This window comes from Adelges cooleyi, unplaced genomic scaffold, assembly GCF_023614345.1.
Source record: "Adelges cooleyi isolate 19-005CV unplaced genomic scaffold, UGA_ACOO_1.1 ACOO_flye_CR_arks_rails_tigmint_CR_PRNA_247, whole genome shotgun sequence".
Classification (NCBI taxonomy): Eukaryota; Metazoa; Arthropoda; class Insecta; order Hemiptera; family Adelgidae; genus Adelges; species Adelges cooleyi.
This window is the reverse complement of record NW_026095912.1, coordinates 8,328,463-8,342,257: the sequence shown is the minus strand read 5'-3', so window position 1 is coordinate 8,342,257 and position 13,795 is coordinate 8,328,463. Positions and strand designations below refer to the sequence as shown.

The 13,795-nt window shown below is 30.0% G+C and overlaps 1 protein-coding gene across 1 annotated transcript; it reads left to right on the top strand.

The window, feature by feature from the left end:
- Positions 1–808: 808 nt before the first annotated feature.
- Positions 809–2,713, top strand: LOC126836803 (malectin-like). The gene is made up of 6 exons (XM_050570447.1): positions 809–909; positions 999–1,071; positions 1,168–1,587; positions 1,658–1,837; positions 2,157–2,214; positions 2,364–2,713. The coding sequence occupies exons 3-6, from the start codon at positions 1,237–1,239 to the stop codon at positions 2,618–2,620; spliced, it is 846 nt and encodes a 281-aa protein (XP_050426404.1). The 5' UTR covers positions 809–909; positions 999–1,071; positions 1,168–1,236; the 3' UTR covers positions 2,621–2,713.
- The last annotated feature ends 11,082 nt before the right edge of the window (positions 2,714–13,795 follow it).

Here is a 13,795-nt window from a genome sequence, read left to right as displayed (position 1 = left end):
AAATTAAGCAACCTGGAAATTTACAACGGTATAAGTTCAATTGTCCCCTTTTTGGGGGGTTTTCCTTAATAAAAATAAAGTTTTACAACAGATTTTTGAGTAAATAGTATATGTTTTAGCCTAGTTTTAAACTAGATCTATCATCAGTTAGATTAGGGTAGGTATCGTCGTATCGAAACTAAAATAAAAAGGTAGGTATACACATATACGAGTATATATATATATTTATACTTATAAATTACTTGGATATTTTAAAATATCTAAATAAAATTACTATCTCAGTATTTGCGATACAATCAAAAGCACTCAGAACAAAGATTGAACTGCTGACTTCCCGCAAGGACACCTGTATCTCCTGGCCTAAGATCCGTGTAAAAATAAATCCTCGGACCTACTTTTGAGCTAATCCAACCCGGGTTACTTTGCTTTGTTTTACAAGATTTGATTATCAAAACGGTAAAAATTAGTGTTCGGAAAAATCAATGATGTTATTGTTATCTACAAGTACTCGTATAGCAATAATATGTAAAGTAATAAACAATAATATTACACGGATATTATTCGCATATTATAACAGTTCGGTAAAAAAACCCTGCCGCTTAGAGGCTGCTTTCTGCTTACCCCCTTTCCGCTAGTCCTCACTGGTCTAACGACCCCACATTCAACGCTCCCGGATCGATTGCTGTCGCAAGTACCAACTGTGCACAGCTCGGGCATACTCGGGATTTGCAGAACCTGGTGGCTGGTGCGGCGTCTCCGTACGTGGGCGGTGACCGTAAGACGGCGGCATAAGCAACAGTGCTATTATAAACGAGTACATACAATTCAGACGAGTACCTTAAGCTCTGCTGATAACTAGTGGACGATTTCAGCCGCCGAGTTCATCTTGAATACCGAGCACACAAAACCGTAAGTCATAACTAAATTTCACCGTCTGTTGAACGTAATAACAATATTCGATACTCGTCTATAGTATAGTTATATATTATATATTATAGTATACCCCTTCACATTATCTGGACGTTTAATATACTGGGCAAGCATTGGCAATAAAGGTGGTAGCAATAACAGGTAACTATATAATATCAGGTGTCGTATACCTACTGTTATGCGTAAATGCAGTACTCTAAGTCAGTTTAAAATTGTCTATTTTCTTTCCGTTATTAGGCGTATTGTGTCACGGTGTAATTATCAAACCAATAACGGCTTAACACAAACCGAGAGAAGTTGTGCACGATGGGGTTGCTTGTACAGGCATTAATACTGATTATTGTCAATGTGTCGTTTCACTGTCTCTGCATTAACCCAGCGGACGTAATATTTGCCGTTAACGCTGGCGGCGAAGAACATGTGGATCTTAATGGGATACGGTATGTAAGAGATTATAATAATTTCGGCATCGCGTCTGACTACGGGAAAAATAGATACATACATCGAGTAGCACAGCACGACCAGATTCTTTACCAAACGGAAAGGTATGCTCTCAACACGTTCGGCTATTCAATACCGATCGACATTCAAATGGAGGGTGACTACGTGATGGTGTTGAAATTCAGTGAAGTCTACTTCATGGGTTCAGGCGAAAAAGTACTAATTATTTCTATTAAAAATGATATTAAGTTATAGGTATACTGGTATTAAAGAGCATTGATTTCAGGTGTTCTCTGTGGTCCTGAACGGTCTCACTGTTGTACCCCACCTAGATATTTTTGAAGAAGTCGGGTACTCAGTTGCTCATGACGTATATATTGAATTTCAAGTGTTTGATTCAACCTTATATTGGAAAAACAAGAGGTCCAGAATTGTGTCTAATCAGATACGAGTAGACTTTGTGAAAGTATGTTACTTTTTGTAACTTTAGAAAATTAGTTTGTTTTCCTTCATGATATGAGTCTTAATACATTAAAGTTACATATTGCTATTCTATATTCTACAGACAGGGTCGGAACTTGGGGGTGTTATCTTAGCCACAAAATATTAAACAAGTGGGAGGAAGCGCAAAATTCGAAAACTCAATTAAATTTCATTTACTATTACTTTGGGTGCGAATATTGCTTGGTCCGACCCTGTATATAGAAACTTGCGTAGGAGAGACCACTAACAATTAAATACTTTGATTTCATTATATTTTTTATTTATCAACATTTTTTCTATAGGGTGAAAAAGACAATCCCAAAATTAACGCAATATATGTAGCCCATTGTACAATCGTAGGTAAGATCAAAAGTGTTTTGTAAAAGTTTCGTCCATACACTTATTCTGTGTCTGTGCTTGGCGACTGACATAATATATTTATGGCATATCGCATGCCAATGACTTTTGCTTCCTAATGTACCTATTTAAAGTCGTATATTTTTGTTTAGATATACCAAAATTACCATGGTTCCATTTCGTGCAAGAACTACATCAATACGACTCATCACAGGAAAACGACGAAGCCTCTCAATATGAAGAATTACAAGCGTATATTGAAGAAAAAAAAGCACAGTATAAACATCCTAATAATTACAGAGCTGTACCACCTGAACCTACGTATAAGTGGTTCTCCCAATATTTTATTGTGATAATGTTTGTCCTTTTTAGCACCGCGTTAATATATTTAACTTCTAATTTTGCATAAATAGGCAATTTTAACTTAAACTACACGTATAATATTTGGCTAGTTATTGTATAACACATACAGATTACTGCAGGATTTATTAAACTTTTTGTTTGTTTGTGAAATGAAAACTAATTTTTAATATTTATATATCTATGTTAGGGTGGTTAAAAAAACCTTAACTTTTAATTTTTTTTTCTTCTCTTGAGAATATATTATTTGGATCAAATATATTTTGATATTTTTTTTTAGATTTTTAAACACATTTCTAGATGTGGATTCGATCGATTTTGTATCAAAAGTTCAATTTTTAAAGTTTTTTTTTTATTCAATAATAAATGCTTAAAAAACAAATATTTTATAAAAAAATCATCAGCATAAAAAAAAATATATATGTTGATACTCACTTGGTAAAAACAATACGAAATTGCTAAAGTTATGAACCAAAATAAATTAAAATTGTTGATAAGAAAAAATCAACAAAACTATCCTAAACTAATTTTAAAGAATAAAAAAAATCATAGCATATTTTCTATATAATTACAAAATCATAATAATAACATATTCATTTTTTTAATGTTAAAAAAAACAAAAATTGCAAAAAAATTAGAAAACAATTCTAATTATGAAACTTTTTATTTTTCACACAGAAATACTTATTTTCTTCCGTTTTCTCGATCTATTCTTCTTTTATTTCCATAATAAAATAAATTATAATTAAAATATTAATAATAAATAGTAAGCAAAATTTATTCCACAATAAAATTAAATTTATAGAATCTCTAACAAACATAGACAAACAAAAATATATAACAAATTGGATAAAATTTGTTTGTCTATATTTGTTAAGTATTCTACATATTCCATTTTATTATATTATATATTTTTGAGTAGAAAAATAAAGTTTCGTGATTTAGAAATCTCATCTAGAAATGGGGTTAAAAGTTTGAAAAAAATATCAAAGTTATCTTTTCATCCAAATAATATTATATCTCAAGAAAAGTATACAAAATAATAATTTAATAAGTTTTTTTAACCACTCTAATATATATAATATAATATAAATATATTAGAAATTTATTTTAAAAAATTCTTAACATTAAAACCCCTAGATCAAATCTAAGTACTTCTTCGTACATTTGATTAACAATGGAAATTTTAATTTTTCGTAAAAAAATTCTTACTTGAAAACTAATAAAATTGTTTTTAATATGCTACCGAATGAGGAGGATTGACTTAAATAAAATTATAGTAACATTTCAAACCAAACATGGTCGTTTACCAGCCACTATTTGTTCTTACTATTGTAATTTTTTAAATTGATTATTTTGATTTGTATAATATTGATTGAGTTAATTGTGAAATATATATGTATAATAATAACTTATTTGAATATACCATGTATAAATACATATATATATATATATATATATATATATATATATTAAACCCAGTTGGCAAACATATAAATGTTTAATAATAGTCTTTTGAACAGACAATTAATATCTTACGACTTTACGAGTATTGCTTAAATATTCAAACAATATTTCTGTAAGACGTTACATTTAGTGCCGAAAAATGACTTTGCCAACGAAAGAAAATAATATGTTTTTCTGATTTCCTGCATTTCTGTAATTACTGTATGCTTTCGTTATAATTTCATTGGAATGCTCTTATTATACTAAGATTATATAATATCTCAACTCGTTTTTCAAATTATTAATGTTTTGTGTGGTAGAAACAAACATATATTGGTTTTAGAGTAGACAATTATCTAAAATAATAATCTAAGCAAAATATAGTATTTTGATGAGCCAAAATATTATAGATCTGTACTAAGTTCATTTATGCCCGACTTCCAGTAACGTGATTATCATAAATATTATTGTGCCAATAAAGTATTAACATTATATATTACTGTGAAATTGATTGATACACACGTTGTACATTTTTCACTTATTGTAATATTTGTAAGCTGGTATTTTTTTCTATTGGTGTTATTACAAGTTAAAGAACTCTACAATAGTAAATGTAAATTAAATGTTGTATAAAAAATACATAAATAATTAAACATATTAAATATTTTAATTTTTTTTTTATTAAATCGTTAATACTAGTAAATTATTGAACAAGTTGAATTTAGTAAAGAGATAGAGAAATTGATAGGTACTTTCCTATACTTAAGTTATTATGTCTAGTACTAGTATTAATCAAAATAGGATGCTTTTTATAGATAAAATGACGCTAGCAGTTGCCTAGTAATTGCCGGTGTTGAAATTATGTCAAATAGCTAATATATATTATATTTAATTAGTATTTGTACAATACTTATATTTACTAAGTAACTTTAAATAGGATTAGAAGTAAATACGAGTAGTAATAAATTATAAGTGACAAAGAAACATATTTAAAACAAGATAGAAATTAATATTTATATTACATTTTAAGGACTACTTTTTGAAATATTCATATATGATATAACTCTTGTTACATTAACCAAAAACATAATTATATGTAAATTAGCATTAAAAAAAAATATGTTTTAATCAATTGAAAAAACTACTGAAAAACGACCACAGTATTCAAAATAGTTATATGTTTTTTCGACTTTTCTATAAATTTTTACCTCTTTTTTTTGGTTTTTTAATCGTTTTTATGGAGATCCCATTTTCTCAGCTTTCTGAAAAAATATTTTAAAATATTGTTTAATTTAAGGCAATACGAAAAACACAATTTTTTAGAATATTAACTCAAATCAATAAAATAAATCGGTTAAAAAAATCAATTTTTTCAGAAATCTCAGATTATTTTACGTGAGAAACTGATTTTAAAACATTTTTTTTTGATGCCCAAAGATACTCAAAAAAAAGATAAAAAAGAGGTGTCAAGAGTCAAGACAAAAACTCAAAATACTTTTTACGACCATGGCCAAAATAATTTTAAAAAAATGTTGATACTATTCTTTTCATTGTAACATACATGCAGTGTAATTTTCAAATTTTTCAAAAAAAATCGGTGGAGGGTCGATCTAAACGTTCGTTTATATTTAACGTTTTGAGTTTTGACCCATTTATTATATAATTACTCAACGATTTATTAAACTGTTATTCAACAAACAAATTATTATTCAGGCCATCAATTTGTCATTTTATGCTATTACCTTTCTAAATGGACATTTTTTTGCCTCTGAAAACGCTGGGTAAGTACCAAAATCACACATAAAAGTAGTTGAAGAGTAGAACCAAGAGTTGAGATTTACCACTAGATGGTGTTAGTAAATTAATTTCAGTTTCTAGTAACTAAATAAATCTCTAGTTCGGTTAACGTCATCTGGTGTGAAAAAAACACATTACACCAGTTAATTTTTGTACATAGATAGCGTATATTATTTATCTACAACCTTACGATAAAAAGGCATCAGAAGTGATTTTTGATAAGTCACTAAAGTAGCAAGCAGGTAGGCATTTATTGTACACTACACACAAAACGGTACAACGATAATAGAGATATCACCTAAAGGCCAAACATCACAATTTGTCATATTCGGTTAATTTAACTTAATTTTGCTTGATAAGGAATTGTTTGTGCCAACATATGTCATACGTATTAAAATATATGCGTTGTCCTTGGTAAATAAAAAGGACATACATATGTATTTATAAAAAATTGACTATTATTGAAAAGTAAATTTATTTTCCCAATTGACAAACCACTCAGAGCTGAATTTTACTTAATCATATAATCGTAAATAACTTTCTAGTATTGTATTGAGTAGAATTCGACTATCAAACTCGGATCAGAGTGCAAAGTCGCAATTCGTAGACATGATACGTATTACATTTAACTCAATTTAATTCAATTTAATGGTTAGTGTCAACCGCCACTAGACGACCACTTCAACATTTAATCTACGCAGTTACCGACAAAAAACTAGTTGAAAAAAAAAGGATATACTAATTACTGTCAATTTATTTTTCTCGTTGACCATCCGCACACATACGAGATCGGTGCAAAATTGTATATTAATTTGTTATTATATAAAAAAAATGCAACCCCATAAAGAATATTATAAGTTTCTATTTATTCCTAAATAATAATAGAGCCTACATTTTGTTATAGGCTTTATATATAATATATATTGGCAATTATTTCAATGCGCCGAGTTGATATGGCGATAATAAAAATAAAATTGGGTAGGTGGGTACGCTTTATTCGAAATCATATTGTAGTTATTAAGTTTGGCGATGATATTTTAAAGGAGAAATGCTACAAACGGGTATAAGCAACAGCACCAGTTTGAAATGTTCATGTTCTCGCCTCGCGCGTACTTTGGGAACCACTGAAATAAAAAATCGTTATTTCGTGACCCACAAAACACACGTTGCGCAAGCGATATGGCCCTATACTACAGGCGTGGGGTAAATGCGGACAACGACCCCTGTCCCGTGCGATCAGCAATGCGGCATTCGGCCGGGTTGTCATGACAATACCAAGGCTGCGCGAAAGGCCCCTCGACCCTCACTGGATCAATACTTAACGACTTGGCTGGGTGTACGGTCGGCTGGGTATGCTCTTTTAACATCCCTAAACGAACACGAAAACCATCAACGTGTAATAGGGAATTATTCACGTAGGTACCCTTACCAGCCCTTGCGTTTTGTATTCTTTACATTAGCGCCGCTCGACATAAACGTGCAGTGTTGGCAGTTTGCAGTCAAATGTCCACAATGTACCCCAGAATAACATCAGCGATTATGTGCATTTGCTTTATCCCGAGTTAAATATTTGTGGCACGGTTTATAAATTATAATGGGCAAAAAAAGCCGACTCCTTTCGTTTTCAACTTATTTGTGATAAATACATTCTAATCGTATTTATCTGGTCCCTAAACACAGTACAATCCAAAATATAAAAAGCACTACCTACACAGTACAACAATACTATAATACTTTTTGCTTACGCAACAAGTTAAACCAAATCAAAAGTCATCCCCTCGTATTTTTGCTGATTGACGCTATACTTTATTATGTTGAAAATTTACCTCAAATTTGCCTAGTATTAAATCTACTAATTTGAGTAATTTGATCAATGATCAATAAATCAATTTGCGTTTACCGTCAACATACATCAATTATGTTTATAAATAATTATATTTGCCAGCTTGAACACAATTGCAATTAGGAAATTTAAGTATCTTTATCCTACTTTGTTTAGAACGATAAAAGATCTACATAACAACGTTTGTAGCCCGTGTAGACGCTTCGTCTAAAAATAATTTAGAAAAACACACAAAAATGTACATATTTTTAACTAAAAATTTCGGCGTGCCATAACTTCATTTAAAACAACCGAATTAGTCTCAAATTTGTATGGAATATTCTTTAGATTACATATTATCAATATACGTTGTCAGACCGGAAAAAATATAAAAAATCCCTTTCCCCCCATACAGAATGGAAACCTTTTATTTATTTCGCTCTTTTAGATGAAATTTTAGGGCTTGAAGTCTAAATATTAGACCGAAGGTAGTTTTATAATCTGTACTTAGTTTAACTTTTTTAATTAAAGAAAAACCAAAAAGAAAGGTAAATATTACAATTGTACCGTAATAGGAACACATAGCAACAGGAATTAACAGTCAACAGGTAACCGAAAATTATTTTTATTATGCTGTTTATTTACAATATATAAGTAACAATGACAACAAATTGTTGTAGACGATTGATCGATCTTAATCGTATCCACACTAATACTAAAATTATAATTTTAGGCGCATTACCTATTGCCAATGATTTTTTGTATATATATATCAACAGATCACTTTCAGTTTAAAAAAATTCCTATAGACCTGTGACCTCTCCTGTTCCAACGTGCTCCGTCCCCATTATGTCCCGACTCCACTCTAATGGCTTTTTTTAATTAAAAAGGCTTTGTAAATAATTACTTTTTTTATTAGTAGTTAGTACCTTTCACAAAAAAAAAATGTTTTCTTGTTGGAATAATAATTAATATCTTATGTAACCGGATAGGTAGAGTCTACGATAATACTGTAATTTTTCTTTATGGTATAAAATACGTCGTAGATAGTCAAGGAAACGTGTTGCAATAATAAAGTAATTTTTCTTGTATAGAGACATGTGAGTGAATAATATAAAAAACATTTGAGCTTAGGGTTGGGACTCATTCTATCTATTTAGTAACCAAAGTATACCGTGATTATGTCACGCTGTTTATTTTTCTCTATGTACTAATATAATCGACTATTATAATTATTACTATTTGTGTTTGTAGTATTGTGTCGATTTATTTATTTATTTGTATATACTAGTGTATGTATCGCAACTTTAAATTTTTTTTTTATTATCTCACAAAGGAATAGTGCGCAGTTATATTTTTTTTCTTTGTTGAAATTGTGTTATTTGTTGTTCAATTGAATAATTGAACATTTGATATTTTTTTGTTCATTAATTTATTTATAGAGAGGAGATATTTAGGTTTTCCTAAATCTACGGGGTTAAAAAATAGGTACTTTTTTATTGACCAGATAGTTTGTTGAAAAAATGTTATTTTGCATAATTTTATAGCATATTTTGAAGATTAGAGATTATTTCCAGGTTGGAGCTTTTTTTAAACATTTTTTTACCGATTTTTAATGGAACGAAGAGAATATTTCGAGATTTTACTATTGCATATTAGCGTATTTTTTTTGTAGAACTTTTTTAAACCTGACAATCTTATCTCTACCATAAGTTTTATATTTGTCGAAAATGCGACGGGTATACAGCGGGTTAACACCGACGCTAATCGATGATGCGAGGAGTGGTGATGGGCGCGTTAATTCAGTGTTACGGCTGCGTTTGTGTTTGCGACCATGGCCGCATCTGGGGTTCTGCGTACGCGTCTGCGAGTCTGCGTATAGTGTATACGAATGTTCCTACGTTTGCGTATGAGACCTAAACGAGGTCAAGTGTCAATGCCCACGTATTCGAGTAATGCTGTATAGATAACGTGACAAATATTTGGTCAGGCACTTGTTTTTGAAACCATAACATTTTTTTCAACTTTCATCCCTTCGCACGCATTTTGCTTCGAAACAGCTTTGACTTTTTGCTATTTAAACTGATAGTATTTGAAAGATGGAAGTAATAATGGAATGATGAATGATGCAAAATCTGATGAATTACATTTATTCGAATTTAATTTACCGCCTAAAATTAGTTAGAAATCCAACGTAGATTACTATTATAATGACACCATTTTTAAAACAAAATAAAAATTATATGTACCTTTTATAAGCTTTGATGTACCTCGAGTAGACAATATAAAAATATTTTAAACGCATACATTGTTGCAAAGTTTAACATGTTATGGTCTTATGTATGGGGGGACGTTTGTGGGGGGAGGATGGGGCTTAGAATACTAAAAGCCTTATAACTTAAAATTAGTGTTTTTCAAAATACCTACATTTATTTTTAGATGAGATTTTTTGAAATCAAAATAAATGTAGTAATTTTAGGTTTAGTGTTTTCTTAAGGCTTTTATAATCCCAAGCGCCCCCAAATATCCGGCCATGGTCTTATGGCATAATATTTCCAAAGGACGCTGTATGTATTGATTCAAATAAACCAGCCCCACCACCCCCCACACAACGCCATTGTTTTTATAGTGGTGTAGTTATGCAAGAGAAAGTAGTCTCCAGAGGGTAGGTGCCACAGCTTACAAAATGGCTGCCTGCTTTTTGGGGCTATTTTTTTTCGAGCAGTTTGACAGAATTGATTTATTTTGCCAGGGTTGGTAACGCAAAACCGCGAGTTCATCTGCGTACTAAAGAGTTTCACAAATGAATGACACGAATGACGTGACAGATAAATCTGTTATTGTGAAGCTCATAATACTAAAGCGACGACCGGAAATTACATTTCCTCTCCAAATATTATTATAAGTGAAATAAATGGCAATTGTGCATTTTTGCCGTATAAAAATATCGCATATTGTATAATAAAACATCTCTATTATACTTTTAACATATTTTAAGGCCAATATTATACACTAGATACAAAATCCTATTATATGAAAACCTGAATTCAGGACCTAAAACTCCTAAAAAAAGACAAGCGCAAAAAACCACAATAGAAGCACTCGTAAAACTTCAATAAAAAATAGGATATCCCCTTTCGAGCTTATCCTCTCATTTTATCAAATACTGAGTATCTTTTATGCCTATGCTGAGTGTGTATATCTGCATAATAATATTAAACACAACTTACATAGAATGATCCAATTATCTTTTTACCGTTTAAAAGCTTATTAGAACGAGATACATATTTTTTTATAATAGTTTCGCCGTATAATTACATTACAGAGGAAAAATCCTAGAAAAAACTGGGGTTTCGCCAGTGATTACCACCTGCATCGAGTCACAAAGTAGAAAAATAGATGTGCAAACAAAAAGCACTTTTAGATATATCATGATAATATTTAAAAATAGACCATTTCAAATTACAGATTAAAACTATAGTAGCATAACGTCATATAGATTCTGGTAAAAAAAAAATCACCTCCAAAGTTTTAACTTGTAAAACAAAAATCAGAAATTTATCATTATTTGTTTATTCGTTAAAATAAAACTTCTAATTCTACATTAGTTCTAAATTCAGGAAAAAATTAGTTCTAGGAGTTTCTTATTTATTTTTTTAGAGTTTACTCTATCGACTATCTGAAATACATTTCAGAAATTGATTTAAACGAACAAAACGTAGTGTTTTCATAGTAGTATATTACTAAAATTTACTTATCCTAGGCTTATGACAGTTATTCATAATTATTGAAGAATCGTTTTATTTACTATGTATAAAATATTTTTATTAACCGGCTATTATATTTTACACTTAATAAAATACATAATTAAATTAACCGAGTTATGATTAAAAATGAGACAAAAATTATCTGAAACAAATAATATAACAGTTTAATTTTTGTATTTTAGTTTCAAACCCTATAATTCAGTACAGAAAACAGCATTCAGAATAAAATATAGGTTACAGAATGGTATATGAGATAACAAACTACTAACTTTGTTTTACACAAATTTTCTGCTGGAAAAATAGAAATAATATAACATTGAAATTATACCCGAGTCTAAAATTTTCAATTCCGAAAATTTATAAAAATTACAAATTTACCTACATAAATTTAAACCGCTATTTTTCCACAAGTATGCGTAACAACTTGACATTATTTAATATTTGATCATAGAACACATTTGTAGCTAAATAAGCATTAAATTGGGGGTTATTAGAAAAAAATTGCAATTCGAGTTCAAAAACCACCCGAGCCCTAATAATAAATTATAAGTAGTAGTAGTATTACTAATTTTTATTTTTCAACAAGAGAGAAACATGAGAAGTGCAGTGCTCGTAGTAGCTCAACAGCTGTCGTTGAAGGCCTACTTCGACTACATTAGGTGTGGTTTCTTGACGAATTCGATTTCGGGGCTGATTTGACAGCAAACGCTAATTGATATTGCCACCTCTTTCACCGGGCCACTAGTACGCCAGTATATTAAATTATAATGATATAATACTTTGACAAATCTCAACTGCGTCCCTTAGGCCTGTTAATGGAATATACACTACGCTAAGGAAATATTAATGTACTTTTGTGTGATGTGTTCAGTGAACAATATAATGAGGGGTAACATTATTTTAAGCCTTTTTTTAGCCCCTAACTCAACAAATGATGCGATTTCTCTTTTTAGTTGATAGTAAGAGCACCAGTGATTGGCACTACCTTTTTGGCAGTATAGTGTTTTTTTTTATATCAGATATAAAAAACAATGCGCTGCCAAAGACTGGATTATAGTACCAATCACTGATGCCGTTACTCTACGTAGGTAACGTTGTTTATTTTTAATTTTAAATTAATTTTTAATTATCATATTATCATAAATTTAGATATTAACTAATATTTCAATCATAAATACACCAGTTGGAATAAGTAATTATTTTATATTGACATGATAAAGTTCGAGTTAAGGACGGACGGGTCGAAAGGGGCTGGAATGATTGACCTGTCTATTTAAGTGTGCATTTTGCACTTCATAACAAGAAAGATATATTTTTGACATTTTCATGTCTTAGCTCTGACACATAACCGAAAAACTTGTTCCAAAAAAAACGTTCCATAAAAACTGTCACGCTGTTATCTGAAAAGAGATAAGAGTTTAGAGATGAGGGATGGGGATGGGGTTGCGTTACAATTGGTTACAAGTATAATTGACGAAAGGAAAGTTTTATTAAGTTTTATAATAAAAAAAAGTATATAAAAAGAATAGTACATAAAAATACTTAAAGGAATCGTTAATTTTTATTAACCTAGTTTTCGGGATGCTCCGCGTTGACAAACCAGATCGAATTATTACAGATTCTATTATGAACGTTATGAATACACAATATATATATACCGAATAAATTTCCGGATAAATAGTTTAGGTTAGGTTAGCGAGTCACGACTCACAAAAGTCCAAAGTTTCGACTTTTGTGAGTCGTGACTCGCTAACCTAACCTAAACTATTTATCCGGAAATTTATTCGGTACTTCAACGAGACATGAAAATGCTCTTTCGTGGTTGCAGACTCGTCCGAAAAATGTTTTTCTATTTTTTTAAACTTAATATTGAAACCTTAAATTTTTAACTTTTGGAAAAACGGTGAGCTCATATGGGAATGCCCTAGATGTATATTCATATTGGAACACACTGTGTAATACCACTTACAATCATAAATATACGCTTCAGTGTAAATCTCTAGTTAGTAAAATACAGATACATTAGGTAATATTTATTATTGAAATAATATTATTGCATGCATATTTAAACTAGAATTAAAATTTAAAATAAATATTATTATTAAATTAGATGCCTGTAAAATAATTCGATAGAAGTGCAGTTTAATTTAAATGTTTTGTCTTAAATATACCTATTCGGATTATTATATTATTATTATTATTTACAATTATTAACTCTGGAAAAATAAGTTTTTATTGCAATGTACTCTTTGAATAGGTAATTTGAGGAGAATAACACTTTAAAGTTTAACAGGGGAAGCTTTGCCCTCGCTTATTCTTTAGATTTGCTTATTTCTAAGATCGAGCTAGTTAAGGGCTCAATGAAATAATAATAATTGTGTAACACCAATTA

What these genes read in the sequence shown, in the direction of transcription:
- LOC126836803 (XM_050570447.1), top strand. Translation starts at nt 1,237, where the DNA reads ATGGGGTTGCTTGTACAGGCATTAATACTGATTATTGTCAATGTGTCG. An exon ending in TACGAGTAGACTTTGTGAAA is followed by an intron (nt 1,838 to 2,156) that starts GTATGTTACTTT and finishes TTTTTTCTATAG; the next exon opens with GGTGAAAAAGACAATCCCAA. An exon ending in AGCCCATTGTACAATCGTAG is followed by an intron (nt 2,215 to 2,363) that starts GTAAGATCAAAA and finishes ATTTTTGTTTAG; the next exon opens with ATATACCAAAATTACCATGG.